This window comes from Seriola aureovittata, chromosome 10 (genome assembly GCF_021018895.1).
Source record: "Seriola aureovittata isolate HTS-2021-v1 ecotype China chromosome 10, ASM2101889v1, whole genome shotgun sequence".
NCBI classification, from domain to species: domain Eukaryota; kingdom Metazoa; phylum Chordata; class Actinopteri; order Carangiformes; family Carangidae; genus Seriola; species Seriola aureovittata.
This window is the reverse complement of record NC_079373.1, coordinates 26,755,340-26,773,219: the sequence shown is the minus strand read 5'-3', so window position 1 is coordinate 26,773,219 and position 17,880 is coordinate 26,755,340. Positions and strand designations below refer to the sequence as shown.

Genomic DNA, 17,880 nt, shown 5'->3' with positions numbered 1-17,880 from the left:
ACACAGAGGTGTGTGTGTGTGTGTGTGTGTGTGTGTGTGTGTGTGTGTGTGTGTGTGTGTGTGTGTGTGTGTGTGTGTGTGTGTGTGTGTGTGTGTGTGTGTGTGTGTGTGTGTGTTCAGCAGGTGTGGTGGCTGCTGCTGCTGCAGGTTGAAGGAGACACACTTGAACAGGTGAAGATGGCCGACTGAAGTTCAGCAGCAGCAGCAGCAGCGACGTTCAACAGCCGCCTGAACAAACGGAGAAATGAGATTTAAATAAGATACAACTCTTCGTTCCTCTCAGGTACCGTCACCGTGGTTACCACACTTCTTCACTTTCATCTGCTTCTGTCTTTCAGGTGATTCTGACACTTTCTCGTGTCTGTGAACGTTTGTTTTGTTTCCCTTTCTCCCTCTTTCCTCCTGCTCTCCCTGTTTCTTCCATCTTTCCTTTTCTTCCTCCTCTTTTTTCATTCTTTCTCCCTCGTTTGTTTCTTTCTTTCTGCTTCCTTTAATTTTTCTTTCTCACCTCCCTCTTTTATTTATTTTCCTCCCTCCCTTCTTTTCTTAGTTTTCACCTGTTTTTCCTCTCTGTGTTTTTCATCTCTTCTTCCCCCTTTTTTTCCTGTCGCTTGTCTTCTTTCTTTCCTTGTTTCTTCCTTCACTCCCCTCTTTCTTTTTTCTTCCTGCCATCTTTATTTTTTTCCTTCCTTCCTGTCTTCTCCTCCTTTTCCTCTTTCCCTGCTTCCGTTCAATTTTCTTTCTTTCTTTCTTTCTTTCTTTCTTTCTTTCTTTCTTTCTTTCTTTCTTTCCTTTTTGTCTTCTTCCTTTCTGGTTCTCCATGTCGTCCATGTCCAGCAGCAGAGACAGACCCAGTCTCATGTTGAAGTGAAATGTAAACAGCTTGTGGCCGTTTGTGGACGTCAGTTAAAAAGAAACATGTTGTTTTTCCAGCCACATTTTCTGCCTGATGATGAAGTTTAAACGTTTAACCTGCTGCAGTGAAACTGTTCAGCTCAGTTTCTTCATCATGACGCAGCAGCACATTTACTCCAGCGCATCAGTTCATCTCTGGAGGTCTGACACTTACTCTATTCCCTCTTCATGAGACTTTAGTGTCTTTAAAAGAAGATAGAAACTCTCTATTCTCCACAGCCTTCGTTTAATCTTTTAAACTTACACTTTAATGAGATATTTTCTATTTTTATGATCATGTTTTTATACTGTTGAGCACATTGAATGACCTCTGTGTATGATAATGTGCTAACTACTAACTATGTGTGACTATGGGAAACATTCCTGTTTCTCACTGGACGAACCCTTTTGACTTCGAGGTTCCTCTGACTTCTCCTGTAGCGCCACCATGAGGTCGACATTAACTTGTTTTTTGCTGAAATATCTCAACAACTAATGGACAGATTTCTGTAAAGTTTATCGATAGTTTGCAAACATCAGCATGAGAACGCACTGAACTAAAATGGTAAACATTGTATTCCCTAAAACATCAGGCACGTTAGCTTGCGCTGCTAACGTGCCTGAAGACTCTTAGTCCTGTTTTCTTAAATGCTACTGAAGTTTTATACAAGATAGAGCTTCGTTTCAAACATGAGAAGCTGATGAAATATTCGTTTGGAAGTTCTGGTTTTGGTCGAGAGGAAGGAACTGGGTCGGTTCCCTGACGGCAGCTTCATGTCCTGCCGTCTGAGATTCAGCGGTTGCTTCACTTTGTTTACATTCAGATCTTTAAGTAAAGATTGTGACTCTAGTTTTTCTTGCTCCAGGCGACCAGAGCAGAACAGGAAGTGGGCCTGTTTTTGTCACGGGCCACTTTCACTGTTTGAGTAGACAAATAGATGTTTGGCGAGAGGCCTGTGATGATGATGATGATGGTGATGATGGTGATGATGGTGAGGATGAGGGTGATCATGTGTTTCCCTGCTGATTACAGTGAAAACAGAGCTGGATGTAGATTCAGGGCGGAGACATTTCCTCTCTTTGATCAGTTCTGGGTTGTTTTTAGGAAAAGTCCGGTCTCTCCGTCAGACGTCACTTCCTTCCTCCTCCATCGTTGTATTCTGAGCAGCGCAGGTCAGGAACACTTCGGCCTCAGCTGCTCGTCTGGAGGGAAGGAGCGGGGATGTCGACGTTTCTTTAAAACTCGTCATCAGTGAGTAAAATATTTCACTCACAGCTTTAATCTGCGAGATGCTTCTTTGGCTTATTGGCTTTGGAAAAACCTGTTGATCAAGAGGACCAGAGGGTGTTTTGCATTTATTATTAAGGGTTATTGATGGTTAATGGGTAAAAACAGACAGTTTCAGAGAAGAAAATAAATCACTTCACATGTTTTCTGCAGTGATGAATCTGTTTTTACCTTTTTGTATTTTTAGTTTAGTTTTTCTCTTTTGTTTTTGTGTTTATAGCTTTAAAAAAAAACATTTTATGTATATATTTTTTATTTTCTGGAGGATCTGATCACATGACACGTCCTTTAAAAAGAGAGATGACTTCAGTTATACATGCTCTGATGAAGGCCTATTGATTACAACTAAAGTTCCTCAACAAATCGACACGTGAGGTGATTCTTCTGCTGTTCAACTTTGGAGATTTTTGTTTTGTTAAACCAATAACGAGCCATCTTGGTATCTTCGGATCTCATTTCCATCCAATCAGATCGAACCTCCTCTCTATAGGAGTCAGCGGTGCATTGTGTGAACTTATTGTCCCATTAGAGACCGTGGGAAGCTAACAAACTTAGCACTGAAGTAAGCTAACTCATTGTTAGCAAGCTCGCTAACTCAGGAAGCTTCACTCTCCCTCTTCAATGACTTTTTATAGAACGACTCGGTTTGCAGTGGTGAACAATATGTCAGGGGAAAGTAAAGAAAGAGAGTAGAGAGAAGCTCCACCAGCTACAAATGCCCCTGGAGGCCCCCACCCCACCTAAAAAGACAATTTTTTCATGGTCTTTTTTGTGTCTCTTAACGGAGCTCTTTGACTTTCAAACAAGAAACAATAAGAGTCACTTTATACAGAGGACCAGACCCTCAGCAATCAGTAATCCATTCATCCAGTCCATAATTGAACTGGAGGATTTCTGCAGCAGCATTTGGATTGGTTTCCTGTTCCTACTCTGTGTTGTCTGAGCTCTTGTGTTCAAGTTCATTTGTATTGTCATTTTCAGACATATGTCAATATCCAGACACACAGTTACGTGCGTATTTGCTCCCAGCCCTGTTAATTGAACGGTGTTGTGTTATCAGAGTGTGAATCAGTTAATGTGCTGCTGCTGTTTGTTCATGGTGGAGGCCTGAAGCTGGAATCCACTCAGTCATGTCAGCAGAGTTTGATGGATGTAATGTTTGTTTGATTTCCTACGTCACTGTTGTTAGGAAACCTCCAGTTTGATGATGATGATCGGTATCGGTATCAGCAGCAAAAAAAAAACCAGTATACTCACTGGTGCGAGTTTAAAATGAACGCTTTATGATTGCTCTGGTGGCCGAATAGTTGCAGCACACGTCGCATCAACAGTTCAATTCTAGCTGCGGACCTTAGTTGTACGTTTTACTCTTCTCTCTCCCTGTGTTTCCTGTCTGACTCTTCTTCTCTTGATTATCTAATAATAATTTTAAGTATTGTAAATCCAGTGTTGTAACACATGACACTGGTGATGCCTCCCATGACCACGAGAAAACCTCTCTCGCTTCCAGAGCTCCTCACTCTCTTCATCATGCCTCCCACCCATCCGCCAACGCCACATTCATCTCACCCAGCACCTAATGCGTCAGCTTCACGGGCTCCACCTGTCATCTCCACCACCTCCACCCACACTAACACCACCATCAATCCAGCTGCCGCCGCCGCCGCCAACTTCTTCAACGACCTGCTGGACCAGATCCCCTGTAAGTCACCAAACAGCAGCTAAAGCAGAATATATTAAGTCTGCCATGTCTTCAGTCCATCAGGGCGGGATCTTAACAATGACCAGGAGGAATGATTACAGCAAGTAAAACCTGTTTCAGTGTACACATTGAGAAATTGTGAACCTCGCCTTTAATGCAACAGTATCTTTGGTCTCTTGTGTATGTGCACGACACAACAGATACCTGATAACTAACCGTGCGCCCGTCTCGTCTCCTGCAGTGCCGCGATGGGCGATCTACACCATCTTTGTGGCCGGCGTTCTGCTGATCCTGCTCTGCTGTCTGTGCATCTGCATCAAGTGCTGCTGCAAAGGGAAGAAGAAGAAGCGGCAGCAGAAGACGGGTGAGAACATCAACCTGAAGGGAGTCAACGGGAAAACCACCACAGCTCTGGTGAGTCTCTGTGAATCTCCGGGATATCGAGATATCGAAGATTTGGTCGGCACCGACACCAATGAAATTCACGTTGTTGTTCCTTGTTGAAACGTTTAAAAGTGCAGGAACCAGAAAATCTGTTGGTGTCAGTTCTGACTTCAGTCTCACCTGATGTGTTTCCTGTGCTTTGACAGGTTCAGCCAGATGTGGCAGATGTGGACTACGGTTCGACCAAAAAGCAGCGAGGAAAGCTGCTCTACTCTCTGGAGTACAACGCCGCTCTGTCTGAGGTGATTCAGTCTCTGACCAAATGCAAATCCCTCATCAATTCTGACATACGTTTTGTTCGGGGGGGGGAATAGAGGCAGCGTTACAAGCAAACACCGCTCAAATTTGTTAAGCATCATTGGTGCCTCCGGTGCCAAAGTCACAGAAGAGATATTGTTCAGAAACACATCTGCAGCTGTTGAAGATTTTGTTATAAATCTAGAAATCAGTTGATGTGGTTGAGATGAAAAGAGATCAGAATATTCAGGGTAGATATCGGGGAGAGACGACCCAGACTTCCCGGTATCTTCTACCTGACGCATCCCGGTATCATTCAGGTGTGAGCATCTTTCAGCCAGACCCTCTCCTTCAGGTTAGGGTTGATACAGACCCAAATCTTGACCATCTAAGATTTAGGTTGATCTGTATCCACAGACTGATGAGTAAGATCAGTTCGTTACTAAAGGTCTGTTTTCTGTCGGTCTGCGCAGCTCATAGTCGGTGTCAAACAAGCCGACAGCCTTATGGCCATGGACCTGGGAGGAAGCTCGGACCCGTACGTCAAAGTCTACATCTGCCCTGACAAACCCAAAACCTGCGAGACCAAAGTGTTCAGACACACGCTGAACCCCGTCTTCAACGAACAATTCAACTTCCAGGTAAGAAGTGGCCGTGATTTCATCGAGTTTAAAGATGGCCGATTGAGATACACTTTGAATCTGAAGAAATCTGGAATTTAAGACACAAGAACAACACGTTGATCTCCCCTCGCTCTGGGTTTGTTTAATATTTAACCTGATGAAGTTGTTCTGCAGGAATCCCACCTTCCTACCGCTGAGCTTCTAAACCTGAGCGATCTTTCCCCCCAGATATCCAAGTCCTCCCTGCTGAAGTCGACGGCGGTGATGAAGGTGTTCGACTTCAACAGATTCTCCAAACACAACATCATCGGCGAGCTCAGGGTGCAGCTGTGCAACGTCGACTGGAACCACGTCATCGAGGAGTGGCAGGACCTCGCCGAGCCCGCCAAGTTCGAGGTAGAGCAGCGAAAAACGGAGCGACCAAGAATCCAGACTCAGAGTCGACGGACATACCGACAAACAAAGATGATGCTGTCATGTATAATTTTACCTCCTTAGTTTAGTGTTTTGCACCAGATTAAAAGTCAGAGGATCAATATTTTTTAAATTCATCCTCTGGGAAACATGAACCAAATTTCATGGCGATCCAAATCAATAGTTGTTGAGATATTCACCCTCTGGGGACCATGAATGTCTTTATAAAACCTAATAAGATCAATCAATAGTTAAATAAAAAAGGCTGAGTGCTCATTAAATACATCTGAGTGAATTCAAGTTCAAAGGCAGGAATTTTATTTTCAGTGATTTCCAACACCAAAACTTGTGTGTGTGTGTGTGTGTGTGTGTGTGTGTGTGTGTGTGTGTGTGTGTGTGTGTGTGTGTGTGTGTGTGTGTGTGTGTGTGTTCGCTGCAGGAAGAAGAGCTGGGCGAGATCTGCTTCTCTCTGCGTTACGTTCCCACCGCCGGAAAACTGACTGTGGTGATCCTGGAGGCCAAAAACCTGAAGAGCATGGACATCGGAGGATCCTCAGGTCAGACATCACAAAGAGATGAAATCAGATTCATGAATGGAAACATACAAAACTCTGATACCTGAATGTTTTTCTTCCACCTTGTTGTTCGCAGATCCTTACGTGAAGGTGCAGTTGGCTCTGGACAAGAGGAAGTGGAAGAAGAGGAAGACGTCCATTAAAAAGAAGACGCTGAACCCTTATTACAACGAATCCTTCACCTTCGACGTGTCATTCGAACAAATCCAGGTGCGACTCGGCAGATACGGGACTTTCCAGGCTCATACTGTCATTATTAATTAAGATAATCTGATAATAAATTAATAATAAAATTTATAAATTTACATAAACACGTAACACAATCAAACAGTTGATGTCTTTCGAACACGGATCTTCAGTGAAGATATGTAATGATTGTTTTATAAACTAATGAAGACATGGGGTTAAATGATCTCAGAACAATATGTTTTTGTATTTATAATATTTTATACAATATACATATATATATTTAAGTATGTGCTGCATTACAGAAAAAAATCTTTTGCTTTAATAACAATTTCATTCATTTAATTATGACATAGTTAATGCATATAACAATGTGAAATTTTATTCACTTTATTTCTTTAAATTGTTCATATTTAGCAGAGCAGAGATTTAAAAGACAGATTTTAGAAGAAATGAAACCAGAACTGTGTCTGGACTGAAATCACCCGTGACTCTGTTGCCGTCCTCAGAGGGTGAACCTGGTGGTGTCCGTGTGGGACCACGACGCCATGACCCGAAACGACGCCATGGGGAAGATCTTCCTGGGCTGCGACGCCACGGGGAACCAGCTGAGGCACTGGGCCGACATGTTGTCCAACCCGCGGCGGCCGGTCGCTCAGTGGCACAGCCTGCTGTCGGCCCAGCAGGTCAACTCCACCCTGAGCCTGAAGAAGAAGATCCCCCTCCACAGCAAACTGCCCTTCTGACGGAAAACTCACGGCGGTCCTTCGCAGAAAAAAACATTTCACGCTCCAGATGAAGAGATTTAGATTTTATCTATCAGATTGATTATTTTGTATTTAAAATGAAAGATTAATTATATTTTACTATCGAATCATAAAGTGATATCTTACATGAGCACTTCTTTCCTCCTGTATGAACTGTATCGTACGTCAAAAGCAAATTTCATCCTCAAACTGTTGAAGAGTTTGCTGTAAAAATACATATTAAATATCATGTGACTCTCAGGGCAGCCGTGGTTCTCAGTGATCCTCAGGATATATATTATATTATATTATATTTTTTATTATATATATTTACTATCCACTGTGTTATTTGATCCACTAAACTGCATAGCGTCCTCAAAACTTCAGACAGTGAACTTTCTGCAAACAGACCCACAATGTAGCTGCCATCAGAGATAGTTTAATTTAAGTTCATTTAATAATTTAAGTTATAAATTAGAATCATTTTATGTTTGGATAAAATATTGATTTTGTTTATTTACATGATCATTAGTTAGAATACACATAAAACATACATGAAAAGAAGCTGTGTAATATTTGATAGCGGAAGCATTGTTGTGGATTGGGTTTTTGGTTAGTTGCGCTCTGAGCAGGATCACGGGTGAAAGGGTTCGGTTCTTCTGAGAGGATGGAAAAAGGTTGCTCACTGTATTAAGTGTATGAAGCTGAATGAAGACTCAAAAGGCTGGAGGTTCATTTTCTTACTCCCTTTAGTTCACGCGGCCAATGAGGTTTGCAAGTCTATTTTATTTCTATATGTTTGTAATTATTGAGTTCACGTGATAACTGTGTGTTACCTTACCGAAGCTTCAATGCTAATTATTTATAATACCCTCAAGTTTCTGAAGCTCAGAGTGAGCTGCCCCACCGTCGCCATCTTGGCAGTGTCTGACTCCGCCCCCTAACTCCCAGCTAATCCATAAAGGGCCCCAATTCTCCATAACTTCAGTCCTTAATAAAATGGAGCCAGACTGCCTGAGTGCCTCTGAGCCACAGAGTGAGCTGCTGCAGAGCGAGGCGGCAGCAGCAGCAGGAGGAGAGGTGACTGACTGTCCGTCCTGCCGAGCACTCGGAGCCTGAGGACGAGTCCCTGCTGCTCAGGAAAAACTCCACCAATAAATAAATGAACCGACGAGTCAGAGGAAGAGCGAGGCGCTGGGACAATGACAGACACAGAGAGAGAGAGAGAGGGATCAGGAAGTAGATCAAAATTGGCTCTGCAGAGGAAAAGTTTGACTGTTGCCATGGTAACCGTAGCAGGCAACTAAACACACAACAAAGCTGCCTCCTGCCACCAGGAGAGACGGTGTGTGTGTTGACCAGCGCAGCCGGTTCTCCTGCTTCATTTACACGACATCATACATTCACTTTGACACTGACTCTGAATCAGTTTAAACCAGAGTTTGGATTACCCTGTGCTGGGGGGTGGGGCTTCTGCATGGGAAGTAAACTTGTGGACAGTGGACAGTTATATGAGGACAATTATTGATCGGTCTAGCTCTAATTATTGATTGGTCTGACCAACCTGTGAGCATCAAGGTTTTACTTTATGAAGAGGCTGTAAAGCTCACTGCTCAGCTGCCTGTCACTTATTGGTTAGGATGCTTTTGTAAATGATTCAAGGTGCTGACCCTTGACCCCTGTGAAGTCAGAGAGGTCAGAGGTTTCATTTGAGTAAAACCTGAGTAAAGGTCTCTGTCTATTTTATTTAAAACGCATGTAATCCATCATCAGCCTTGACTACAACTTGAACTTTTCTGTGTCTAATGAAGCTGACGAATGGAAGTTTTACAGAAACAGTTTCTGGCCGAGGCCTGGAAGCGTTCAGCGGTCGCTTCCTCTAATACGGGAATACTGCAAACTTCCAATAATGGAAGCTGCCGGGCCTGAAGACCATCAGTCCAATAAGCACATCAAGCCAGTTCATGTATTTACTGCACTGAGCTGAGACTGCAGACGCAGCGGAGACAATCTCAGTCCTGGGAGAATCCAGCAGCTGAAATGTGAATGTTGAGTTCAGTCAAAGGAAATCCAGAGAGGACATGTAAAATAATGACTTTATTTATTACACAAATTTAAAACTTCCACTGTGATGTAATATTAATGTTCTGTACATATATGAAAAACAAACACACTTAAACTAATTGGATTCCTCTTCACATCCAGTCTGTCTGCTTAAAGGAAGGCAGCTGCAATACTGCATCGATCCACAAGATGGAGCTACAGCACAAACAATAACTGATAACCTGCAGGTTTCAGCACAGACTGATGGTCACATGTTTCAAAGCATCAGGACAAAATGAAATATTAAACACAAAAACTGTTGAAGATTTTTAGAAGTCTTCCCAAACCAGCCTCGACTGGAGGTGATCCAGAGGAAGAAGCAGAACCGAAACCTCCTGAGACTGAGACTCTGGTGCAGGTGGAAGGTGGAGGAGTCACAGGGATGATGGTGGAGCTGTTCTCAGATCAGTTCAGACTGCAGCACTGAGAGTCATCTCCACTTCTTCTGATTCCTCCGTCAGATCTTTAGGAGGATCACCACTTCCATCTGTGGAGAGAAGAAGAACAGAGGAGATAAACGAGTGTTTCCAGAGACTCACTTCATCAGCTGTCAGTCAGTGAAGCAGCAGGGACTTCAGTCCTGTTCAGCCCAGATGTGCAGCAGCTGTGAAGCGTAGCCTGCTTCCTCTCAGCTCTCATGTTAACGTGTTGGAGTGAACACTGAGCTGGAGGCTCACACACCTGCAGAGACTTTTAGCATCAAGTCTGTTCACTCTGCACATTTCCCTCAGTCCACAGTGGAAACAAACTGCTGAGTCATGAAGGTTCATCACTGCTCCAACAGCTCAGTGATGGATTCACTGTCCTGACATTTAAACACAGAGTCTCTGTGTGTTGATGAACATCTGGTCTGTTCCTCACACATCACCTGACAGAGAATCATGGAGGCTGTCACTGAAAACATCTGGCAGAGGGACAGATATACAGATGTGCTCACTGGACTTCAGCAGAGCTTCTGTCTGTATAAAGATCACATGATCACAAAACGTCACGATGCTTCTCTGAAAGAAGAGTCAGCTCCATCAGACTGATCTCAGAGCTGTGACAGAGATCAAACTGATCAGTTGTTGAGTTGTGAAATGAGAGAACAAACTGTCTCAGATCAGATGTGACAGTTTGATGAATGAGGACACTGTCTCTGTTCCTCTGTGAGGCTGTCAGCTGTAATCAGCTTCACTTCCTGTAGACATCAACTCAACAACAACAGTCGTCTTCACATCCACTCAGACGCACGACCACGACGAGCCTCTGGCCGCTCTGATTGGCCGACTGTTCTCTCTCTCTGTCTTTCTGTCCAATCCTGACGCCTGTCACCGTTCTCCTCTCACAGCTTCACTGAGGGAAGCAGCTGCTGAGAAGGTCGGAGGTTTCCAGGAAACACTGGCTCTTTGCTCCGACACTGTGTTTAGTACAATATGATGGAAGCAGCAAGGACTGACTCCGCCCCTTTTACTGACCTCAGAGTCTCCAGTCGACAGTCTGGACTCTCCTGAAGATCACACAGCTGCTTCACATCTGGATCCTTCAGGTTGTTGTCACTCAGGTCCAGTTCTCTCAGGTGGGAGGGGTTGGACTTCAGAGCTGAGGCCAGAGAAGACCAGCTGATCTCTGACAACCTGCAGAACCTCAACCTGAATAAAGAATAAAAGATGAGAGTTTAGAGACAAAGGTGAAGGTCTCTCTCTCTCCCCCTCCCTCTCTATCTGTCTCTCTCTCTCTCCCCCTCTCTATCTGTCTCCCTCTCTCTCCCCCTCCCTCTACCCCTCCATCCTCCACCCTCTACCCGTCCCATTCTCTTTCCCCCCACTCCCTCTCTCCCCCTCTCTCTGTCTCTCTCCCCCTTACTCTCCCCCATCTCTTCCCCCCCTCTCTTTCTCCCCCCCCCCCCTCTAATCCAGAGAGCTTCATTAACAGTGTAAATGTTAAAAAGCTGAAGAGGATTTTAGCTCATGAATATGAACCTGTCTGCAGGTTAGAGTCAACACAACTTTAACATCAGATTAATCTGAGCACAGAAATAAAACATGGAGTCTGACCTCAGAGTCTCCAGTCCACAGTCTGGACTCTCTAGAAAACCACACAGCTGCTTCACATCTGGATCCTTCAGGTCGTTGTAGCTCAGGTCCAGGTGTCTCAGGTGGGAGGGGTTGGACTTCAGAGCTGAGGTCAGAGAAGAACAGCTGATCTCTGACAAACTGCAGCAACTCAACCTGAATAAAAAATAAAAGATGAGAGTTTAGAGACAAATGTGAAGGTCTCCCCCCCCTCTCCCCCTCTCTCTCACCCCCCTCTCCCTCTCTCTCTCTCCCTCTCACCCCCCTCTCCCTCTCACCCCCCTCTCCCTCTCACCCCTCCCTCTCTCTCTCTCACCCCTCCCTCTCTCTCTCTCACCCCTCCCTCTCTCTATCTCCCTCTCACCCCCCTCTCCCTCTCACCCCCCTCTCTCTCCCTCCCACTCTCTTTCTCCCCCTCTCTCCCCCCCTCTCCTCCTCCTCCCACTCTCTTTCTCCCCCACTTCCTCCCTCTCTCCCCCCCCCTCTCCTCCCCCCCCCTCCCCCCCCCCTCTCTCTCCCCTCTCTCCCCGTCCCACTCTCTTTCCCCCCACTCCCTCTCTCCCCCTCCCTCCCTCCCACTCTCCCTTACTCTCCCCCCCCCTCTAATCCAGAGAGCTTCATTAACAGTGTAAATGTTAAAAAGCTGAAGAGGATTTTAGCTCATGAATATGAACCTGTCTGCAGGTTAGAGTCAACACAACTTTAACATCAGATTAATCTGAGCACAGAAATAAAACATGGAGTCTGACCTCAGAGTCTCCAGTCCACAGTCTGGACTCTCCAGAAAACCACACAGCTGCTTCACACCTGGATCCTTCAGGTCGTTGTAGCTCAGGTCCAGTTCTCTCAGGTGGGAGGGGTTGGACTTCAGAGCTGAGGTCAGAGAAGAACAGCTGATCTCTGACAAACTGCAGCGACTCAACCTGAATAAAGAATAAAAGATGAGAGTTTAGAGACAAAGGTGAAGGTCTCTCCCCCTCACCCACTCTCTCTCCCCGTCCCCCCCCACCCCCCCCACCCCCCTCTAATCCAGAGAGCTTCATTAACAGTGTAAATGTTAAAAAGCTGAAGAGGATTTTAGCTCATGAATATGAACCTGTCTGCAGGTTAGAGTCAACACAACTTTAACATCAGATTAATCTGAGCACAGAAATAAAACATGGAGTCTGACCTCAGAGTCTCCAGTCCACAGTCTGGACTCTCCAGAAAACCACACAGCTGCTTCACATCTGGATCCTTCAGGTCATTGACACTCAGGTCCAGGTGTCTCAGGTGGGAGGGGTTGGACTTCAGAGCTGAGGCCAGAGAAGAACAGCTGATCTCTGACAACCTGCAGCCCCTCAACCTGAATAAAGAATAAAAGATGAGAGTTTAGAGACAAAGGTGAAGGTCTCTCTCCCTCCCTCTCACCCCCCTCCCACTCTCTTTCTCCCCCCCTCTCTCTGTCTCTCTCCCTTACTCTCCCCCATCTCTCTTTCTCCCCCTCCCTCCCCCCTTCTCTCCCTCTTCCCCTCTCTTTCTACCCCCCCCCCCCCCCTCTAATCCAGAGAGCTTCATTAACAGTGTAAATGTTAAAAAGCTGAAGAGGATTTTAGCTCATGAATATGAACCTGTCTGCAGGTTAGAGTCAACACAACTTTAACATCAGATTAATCTGAGCACAGAAATAAAACATGGAGTCTGACCTCAGAGTCTCCAGTCCACAGTCTGGACTCTCCAGAAAACCACACAGCTGCTTCACACCTGGATCCTTCAGGTTGTTTCCTCTCAGGTCCAGTTCTCTCAGGTGGGAGGGGTTGGACTTCAGAGCTGAGGCCAGAGAAGAACAGCTGATCTCTGACAAACTGCAGCCACTCAACCTGAATAAAGAATAAAAGATGAGAGTTTAGAGACAAAGGTGAAGGTCTCTCCCCCCCTCCCCCCTCTCTCCCTCCCCCCTCTCTCCCTCTCACCCCCCCTCTCTCCCCTCCCCCCCTCCCTCCCCCCTTACCCCACTCCCTTTCTCCCTCTCCCCCCCTCTCCCCCTCCCTCACCCCCTTTCTCTCCCCCTCCCCGTCCCACTCTCTCCCCCCCTCTCTCCCCCCCTCCCAACTCTCTTTCTCCCCCTCCCACTCTCTCCCCCCCCCCCTCCTTTTTAAATGTTAAAAAGCTGAAGAGGATTTTAGCTCATGAATATGAACCTGTCTGCAGGTTAGAGTCAACACAACTTTAACATCAGATTAATCTGAGCACAGAAATAAAACATGGAGTCTGACCTCAGAGTCTCCAGTCCACAGTCTGGACTCTCCAGAAAACCACACAGCTGCTTCACACCTGGATCCTTCAGGTTGTAGTTCTGACTCAGGTCCAGGTGTCTCAGGTGGGAGGGGTTGGACTTCAGAGCTGAGGCCAGAGAAGAACAGCTGATCTCTGACAAACTGCAGGACCTCAACCTGAATAAAGAATAAAAGATGAGAGTTTAGAGACAAAGGTGAAGGTCTCTCTCTCCCTCCCTCTCTCTCCCCTCTCTCCTCCTCCTCCTCCCCCTCCCCCACGCCCCCCCCCCCCCCGCCCCCTCTAATCCAGAGAGCTTCATTAACAGTGTAAATGTTAAAAAGCTGAAGAGGATTTTAGCTCATGAATATGAACCTGTCTGCAGGTTAGAGTCAACACAACTTTAACATCAGATTAATCTGAGCACAGAAATAAAACATGGAGTCTGACCTCAGAGTCTCCAGTCCACAGTCTGGACTCTCCAGAAAACCACACAGCTGCTTCACACCTGGATCCTTCAGGTTGTAGTTCTGACTCAGGTCCAGGTGTCTCAGGTGGGAGGGGTTGGACTTCAGAGCTGAGGCCAGAGAAGAACAGCTGATCTCTGACAAACTGCAGCCACTCAACCTGAATAAAGAATAAAAGATGAGAGTTTAGAGACAAAGGTGAAGGCCCCCCTCCTTCACCCCCCTCTCCCTCTCTCTCTGTCTCGCTCCCTTACTCTCCCCCTCTCTCCCTCCCTCACCCCCTCTCTCTCCCTCCCTCCCTCTCTCTTTCTCACCCTCTCTCCCTCCCTCACCCACTCTTTCTCCCCCTCCCTCCCTCTCTCTCTCCCTCACCCCCCTCCCTCTCCCTCCCTCGCCCACTCTCTTTCTCCCCCTCCCTCTCTCTCCCTCCCTCTCTTTCTCCCCCTCTCTCCCTCCGTCACCCACTCTTTCTCCCCCTCCCTCTCTCTCTCCCTCCCTCTTTCTACCCCTCTCTCCCTCCCTCCCTCTCTCTTTCTCACCCTCTCTCCCTCCCTCCCTCTCTCTCTCACACTCTCTCTCCCCCCCCCCCCCCCCCCCCCAATCCAGGGAGCTTCATTAACAGTGTAAATGTTAAAAAGCTGAAGAGGATTTTAGCTCATGAATATGAACCTGTCTGCAGGTTAGAGTCAACACAACTTTAACATCAGATTAATCTGAGCACAGAAATAAAACATGGAGTCTGACCTCAGAGTCTCCAGTCCACAGTCTGGACTCTTCAGAAAATACCACAGCTGCTTCACATCTGGATCCTTCAGGTTGTTCTGACTCAGGTCCAGTTCTCTCAGGTGGGAGGGGTTGGACTTCAGAGCTGAGGCCGGAGAAGAACAGCTGATCTCTGACAAACTAGAGTTCTTCCATCTGAATAAAGAAAGAAAGATGTAAATCAAAGTCATTGATAATTGATCAGATGTGTCCAGAAGAAAAGTGAAAGTTGTTTAGTCAGGATGTTTTCAGTGTTTCTTTAGTGTAATTCTCATTTGAGCCACAAGAGGCAGCAGTTCACCACCACCTCAGTCTGAACAGAACTACAAATATTCATGTTTTCTACCAGGTGATTTCTCTTCATTCACTTTGAGCACAATGTTCATACACAGTTTATTGTGTGTTGTCAGTTCTAATCTCACTGTCATGTCTCAGTTTAAATGAGGTCGTCTCTGACAGGCGCTGTGCTGAACCTTCACTCTGCTCAGTGCAGGGAAACCTGTCGTGGTACAATCCATTGGAAATAAAGGGTTTCAGAGGGCAGCGGTGTCACTGTCACGCTGTGTCTGAAAGCCCCATTAGGGTCGGGCTCTCAACAACCGCTCATCCAAACCACTTCACAGAGGACACAGCACTAACTCAGGTCCTCAGCTTCACACTCACCAAGTCTGAGCTCCATCAGCTGAGCAGTTGTTGAGAAGATCAGAGGACAGAGATTTCTCCATTTATTAGTCGGACATTAGATTCAGCTGTAAGATCTACATCAGAGAACTGACCTCAGAGTCTCCAGTCTACAGTCTGGACTCTCCACAAGGTCACGCAGCTGCTTCACATCTGGATCCTGCAGGTTGTTGTCACTCAGGTCCAGTTCTCTCAGGTGGGAGGGGTTGGACTTCATAGCTGAGGCCAGAGAAGAACAGCTGATCTCTGTCAACCAGCAGCTCTTCAACCTGAATAAAGAAGAAAAGATGGAGATAAAATCATTGATAATCAATCAGATATGTCCTAATCAATGATCTTCTCTGGAGTAGAGTGTGTCAGCCTTTGCCACACATCATCCAAACATCAGCACAACATTCCCAGCTGTTGCCGTCCAGCCATTAAAATGAAGGTTGTCTTATATTATAATTACCTGGTCATTCATTACAACATATATTCCTGACCAGTGAGATTACAGTATTTTACAGCGTTGCATTATGGGTTGTATGTAGCCTTCCAATGTTGTAGTGAGTCTCTGAGTTAATCAACCAGCAATCAGCAAGTGTTCTGTTCCTCCAGAAGCTGCAGGAGGTTCTGGAGGCTGCTGTCACATGTTCTGCTGCCACAGAGGAAATAAATTCATGAGGAGTGAAAACGAGTTCACAGCGTCTCCTGACGTCTTCACAACAGAAACCAACCGCAGAGAAAATCTGTCCAACAGCCAAGAATTACGTCACAGAAGAAGAGCTCAGAAAGACTGAAGTGTGAACAATGTTCATGTCACAGGAAATAATTATGTGAGAGCAGCTGACTCACTACAGTCACTCAGTCAGCTGACTGAGGTGTGAAGGATTACGTCAGAGCGAAGAAATATATCGATAAAAACTGGAATCATGGGGGTGATTTAGACTGAAGACCACGAGAGTGTATTAGCTTCAGTGCTGGATTAAAGACAGAAGATCTACAACAGTGAACTGACCTCAGAGTCTCCAGTCGACAGTCTGGACTCTCCAGAAAACCACACAGCTGCTTCACACCTGGATCCTGCAGGAAGTTTTCATTCAGGTCCAGTTCTCTCAGGTGGGAGGGGTTGGACTTCAGAGCTGAGGTCAGAGAAGAACAGCTGATCTCTGACAACCTGCAGCAACTCAACCTGAATAAAGAATAAAAGATGAGAGTTTAGAGACAAAGGTGAAGGTCTCTCTCTCCCTCCCTCTCTCTCTCCCTCTCGCTCCCCTCACCCCCCTCTCTCCCCCCCCCCCCTCTCTCCTCCTCCCCTCTCTCCTCCTCCCCCTCCCCCACGCCCCCCCCCCCCCGCCCCCTCTAATCCAGAGAGCTTCATTAACAGTGTAAATGTTAAAAAGCTGAAGAGGATTTTAGCTCATGAATATGAACCTGTCTGCAGGTTAGAGTCAACACAACTTTAACATCAGATTAATCTGAGCACAGAAATAAAACATGGAGTCTGACCTCAGAGTCTCCAGTCCACAGTCTGGACTCTCCAGAAAACCACACAGCTGCTTCATATCTGGATCCATCAGGTCGCTGTGACTCAGGTCCAGGTGTCTCAGGTGGGAGGGGTTGGACTTCAGAGCTGAGGTCAGAGAAGAACAGCTGATCTCTGACAACCTGCAGCGACTCAACCTGAATAAAGAATAAAAGATAGAGATTTAATAATTGATAATCAATCACATATGTCCTAATTCAGTGGTTCCCATCCTTCAACAACCAACATCTGAACTCGTAACAGTACGAGGCCAAATACTTTTCATCTTTTCACCAGAATGATATTGTTTTGCAGATGATTTGTCGTCAACACCTTGGCAGCCCAGCACTGGGCCCTGGCCCACAGGTTGGGAACCACTGTCCTAATCAATGATCTCTAAAAGGAGCAGAGTGACTTTGTCCTTCTGTTGTTGTGGATCATCATCATGTCACATCTACTCACATCATCCACATGTCAGAACAACATTCACACACCTGTTCATGTCAACACACATTCATCAGCTGCTGCTGACCTCAGTACAGTCTGTCAATATAGAATCAATATCTGATCGGACGTGTTGGACTCACATCAGTTCATTATCTGATGTATCACATGACCTTCTTCTTCCTGTGTTGGTGGCTCAGCAGGTTCATGTTTGATGTTTGTGTCTTGAACAGTCACATGTCACATTGTGATGACGAGGTGTTGTGGCAGTGATCCTTCCTGCTCCACACTGACTGTTACGTCTCTTCCTAACACAGCTACTGTCACAATGACGTGATGAGTTCATGTGAAGCTGAATGAAGCTTCAGAGTCACACAGATCCAGAGTCAGTCCACAGAGTCCCTGTTTAGTACTAAATGTCCTCTGTGAGTTCCTGTCCCTCCATGACTGAGCCCCCCCCCCCAGCCTCATCAGTCCTGACTTCATCATCACTGATGGACAAC

At 46.1% G+C, this 17,880-nt stretch overlaps 2 protein-coding genes across 27 annotated transcripts in view; one reads left to right on the top strand and one right to left on the bottom strand.

The window, feature by feature from the left end:
- The first annotated feature begins 121 nt into the window (after nt 1–121).
- On the top strand, nt 122–7,370 carry syt8 (synaptotagmin VIII). 3 transcript variants are annotated; one of them, XM_056388078.1, is made up of 9 exons: nt 122–283; nt 3,693–3,884; nt 4,126–4,298; nt 4,475–4,570; nt 5,039–5,206; nt 5,417–5,584; nt 6,042–6,159; nt 6,254–6,387; nt 6,873–7,370. In XM_056388078.1, exons 2-9 carry the CDS (start codon nt 3,713–3,715, stop codon nt 7,107–7,109), a joined length of 1,266 nt encoding a protein of 421 aa, XP_056244053.1. In that variant the 5' UTR covers nt 122–283; nt 3,693–3,712; the 3' UTR covers nt 7,110–7,370. The 3 variants fall into 3 exon arrangements, with proteins under 3 accessions (XP_056244053.1, XP_056244054.1, XP_056244055.1); XM_056388079.1 differs by lacking the exon at nt 122–283 and adding an exon at nt 2,038–2,146; XM_056388080.1 differs by lacking the exons at nt 122–283; nt 3,693–3,884 and adding an exon at nt 2,058–2,146.
- Nucleotides 7,371–9,193: 1,823 nt separating this feature from the next.
- The window catches only part of LOC130176769 (NACHT, LRR and PYD domains-containing protein 12-like), a 30,985-nt gene continuing 22,298 nt past the window's right edge, over nt 9,194–17,880 (bottom strand). For 12 of the 24 annotated variants that reach the window (XM_056388076.1, XM_056388050.1, XM_056388052.1 and 9 more), the window contains 12 exons: nt 16,918–17,091; nt 16,427–16,600; nt 15,525–15,698; nt 14,731–14,904; nt 13,970–14,146; nt 13,522–13,698; nt 12,952–13,125; nt 12,438–12,611; nt 12,016–12,189; nt 11,249–11,422; nt 10,670–10,843; nt 9,194–9,699 (listed from right to left, as the gene is read on the bottom strand). In XM_056388076.1, the coding sequence (XP_056244051.1) occupies nt 9,687–9,699; nt 10,670–10,843; nt 11,249–11,422; nt 12,016–12,189; nt 12,438–12,611; nt 12,952–13,125; nt 13,522–13,698; nt 13,970–14,146; nt 14,731–14,904; nt 15,525–15,698; nt 16,427–16,600; nt 16,918–17,091 (1,933 nt within the window). In that variant the 3' untranslated portion in view covers nt 9,194–9,686. Of the gene's footprint in view, nt 9,700–10,669; nt 10,844–11,248; nt 11,423–12,015; nt 12,190–12,437; nt 12,612–12,951; nt 13,126–13,521; nt 13,699–13,969; nt 14,147–14,730; nt 14,905–15,524; nt 15,699–15,961; nt 16,064–16,426; nt 16,601–16,917; nt 17,092–17,880 lie in introns of those variants that run through there. The other 12 variants (XM_056388058.1, XM_056388059.1, XM_056388064.1 and 9 more) reach the window with 12 other exon arrangements.

Bases quoted from the DNA above. Each gene is read 5' to 3' on its own strand.
- syt8 (XM_056388078.1), top strand. From the start codon at position 3,713: ATGCCTCCCACCCATCCGCCAACGCCACATTCATCTCACCCAGCACCT. The intron at 5,585-6,041 runs GTAGAGCAGCGA...TGTTCGCTGCAG, and splicing joins CCGAGCCCGCCAAGTTCGAG to GAAGAAGAGCTGGGCGAGAT. The intron at 6,388-6,872 runs GTGCGACTCGGC...TGCCGTCCTCAG, and splicing joins TGTCATTCGAACAAATCCAG to AGGGTGAACCTGGTGGTGTC.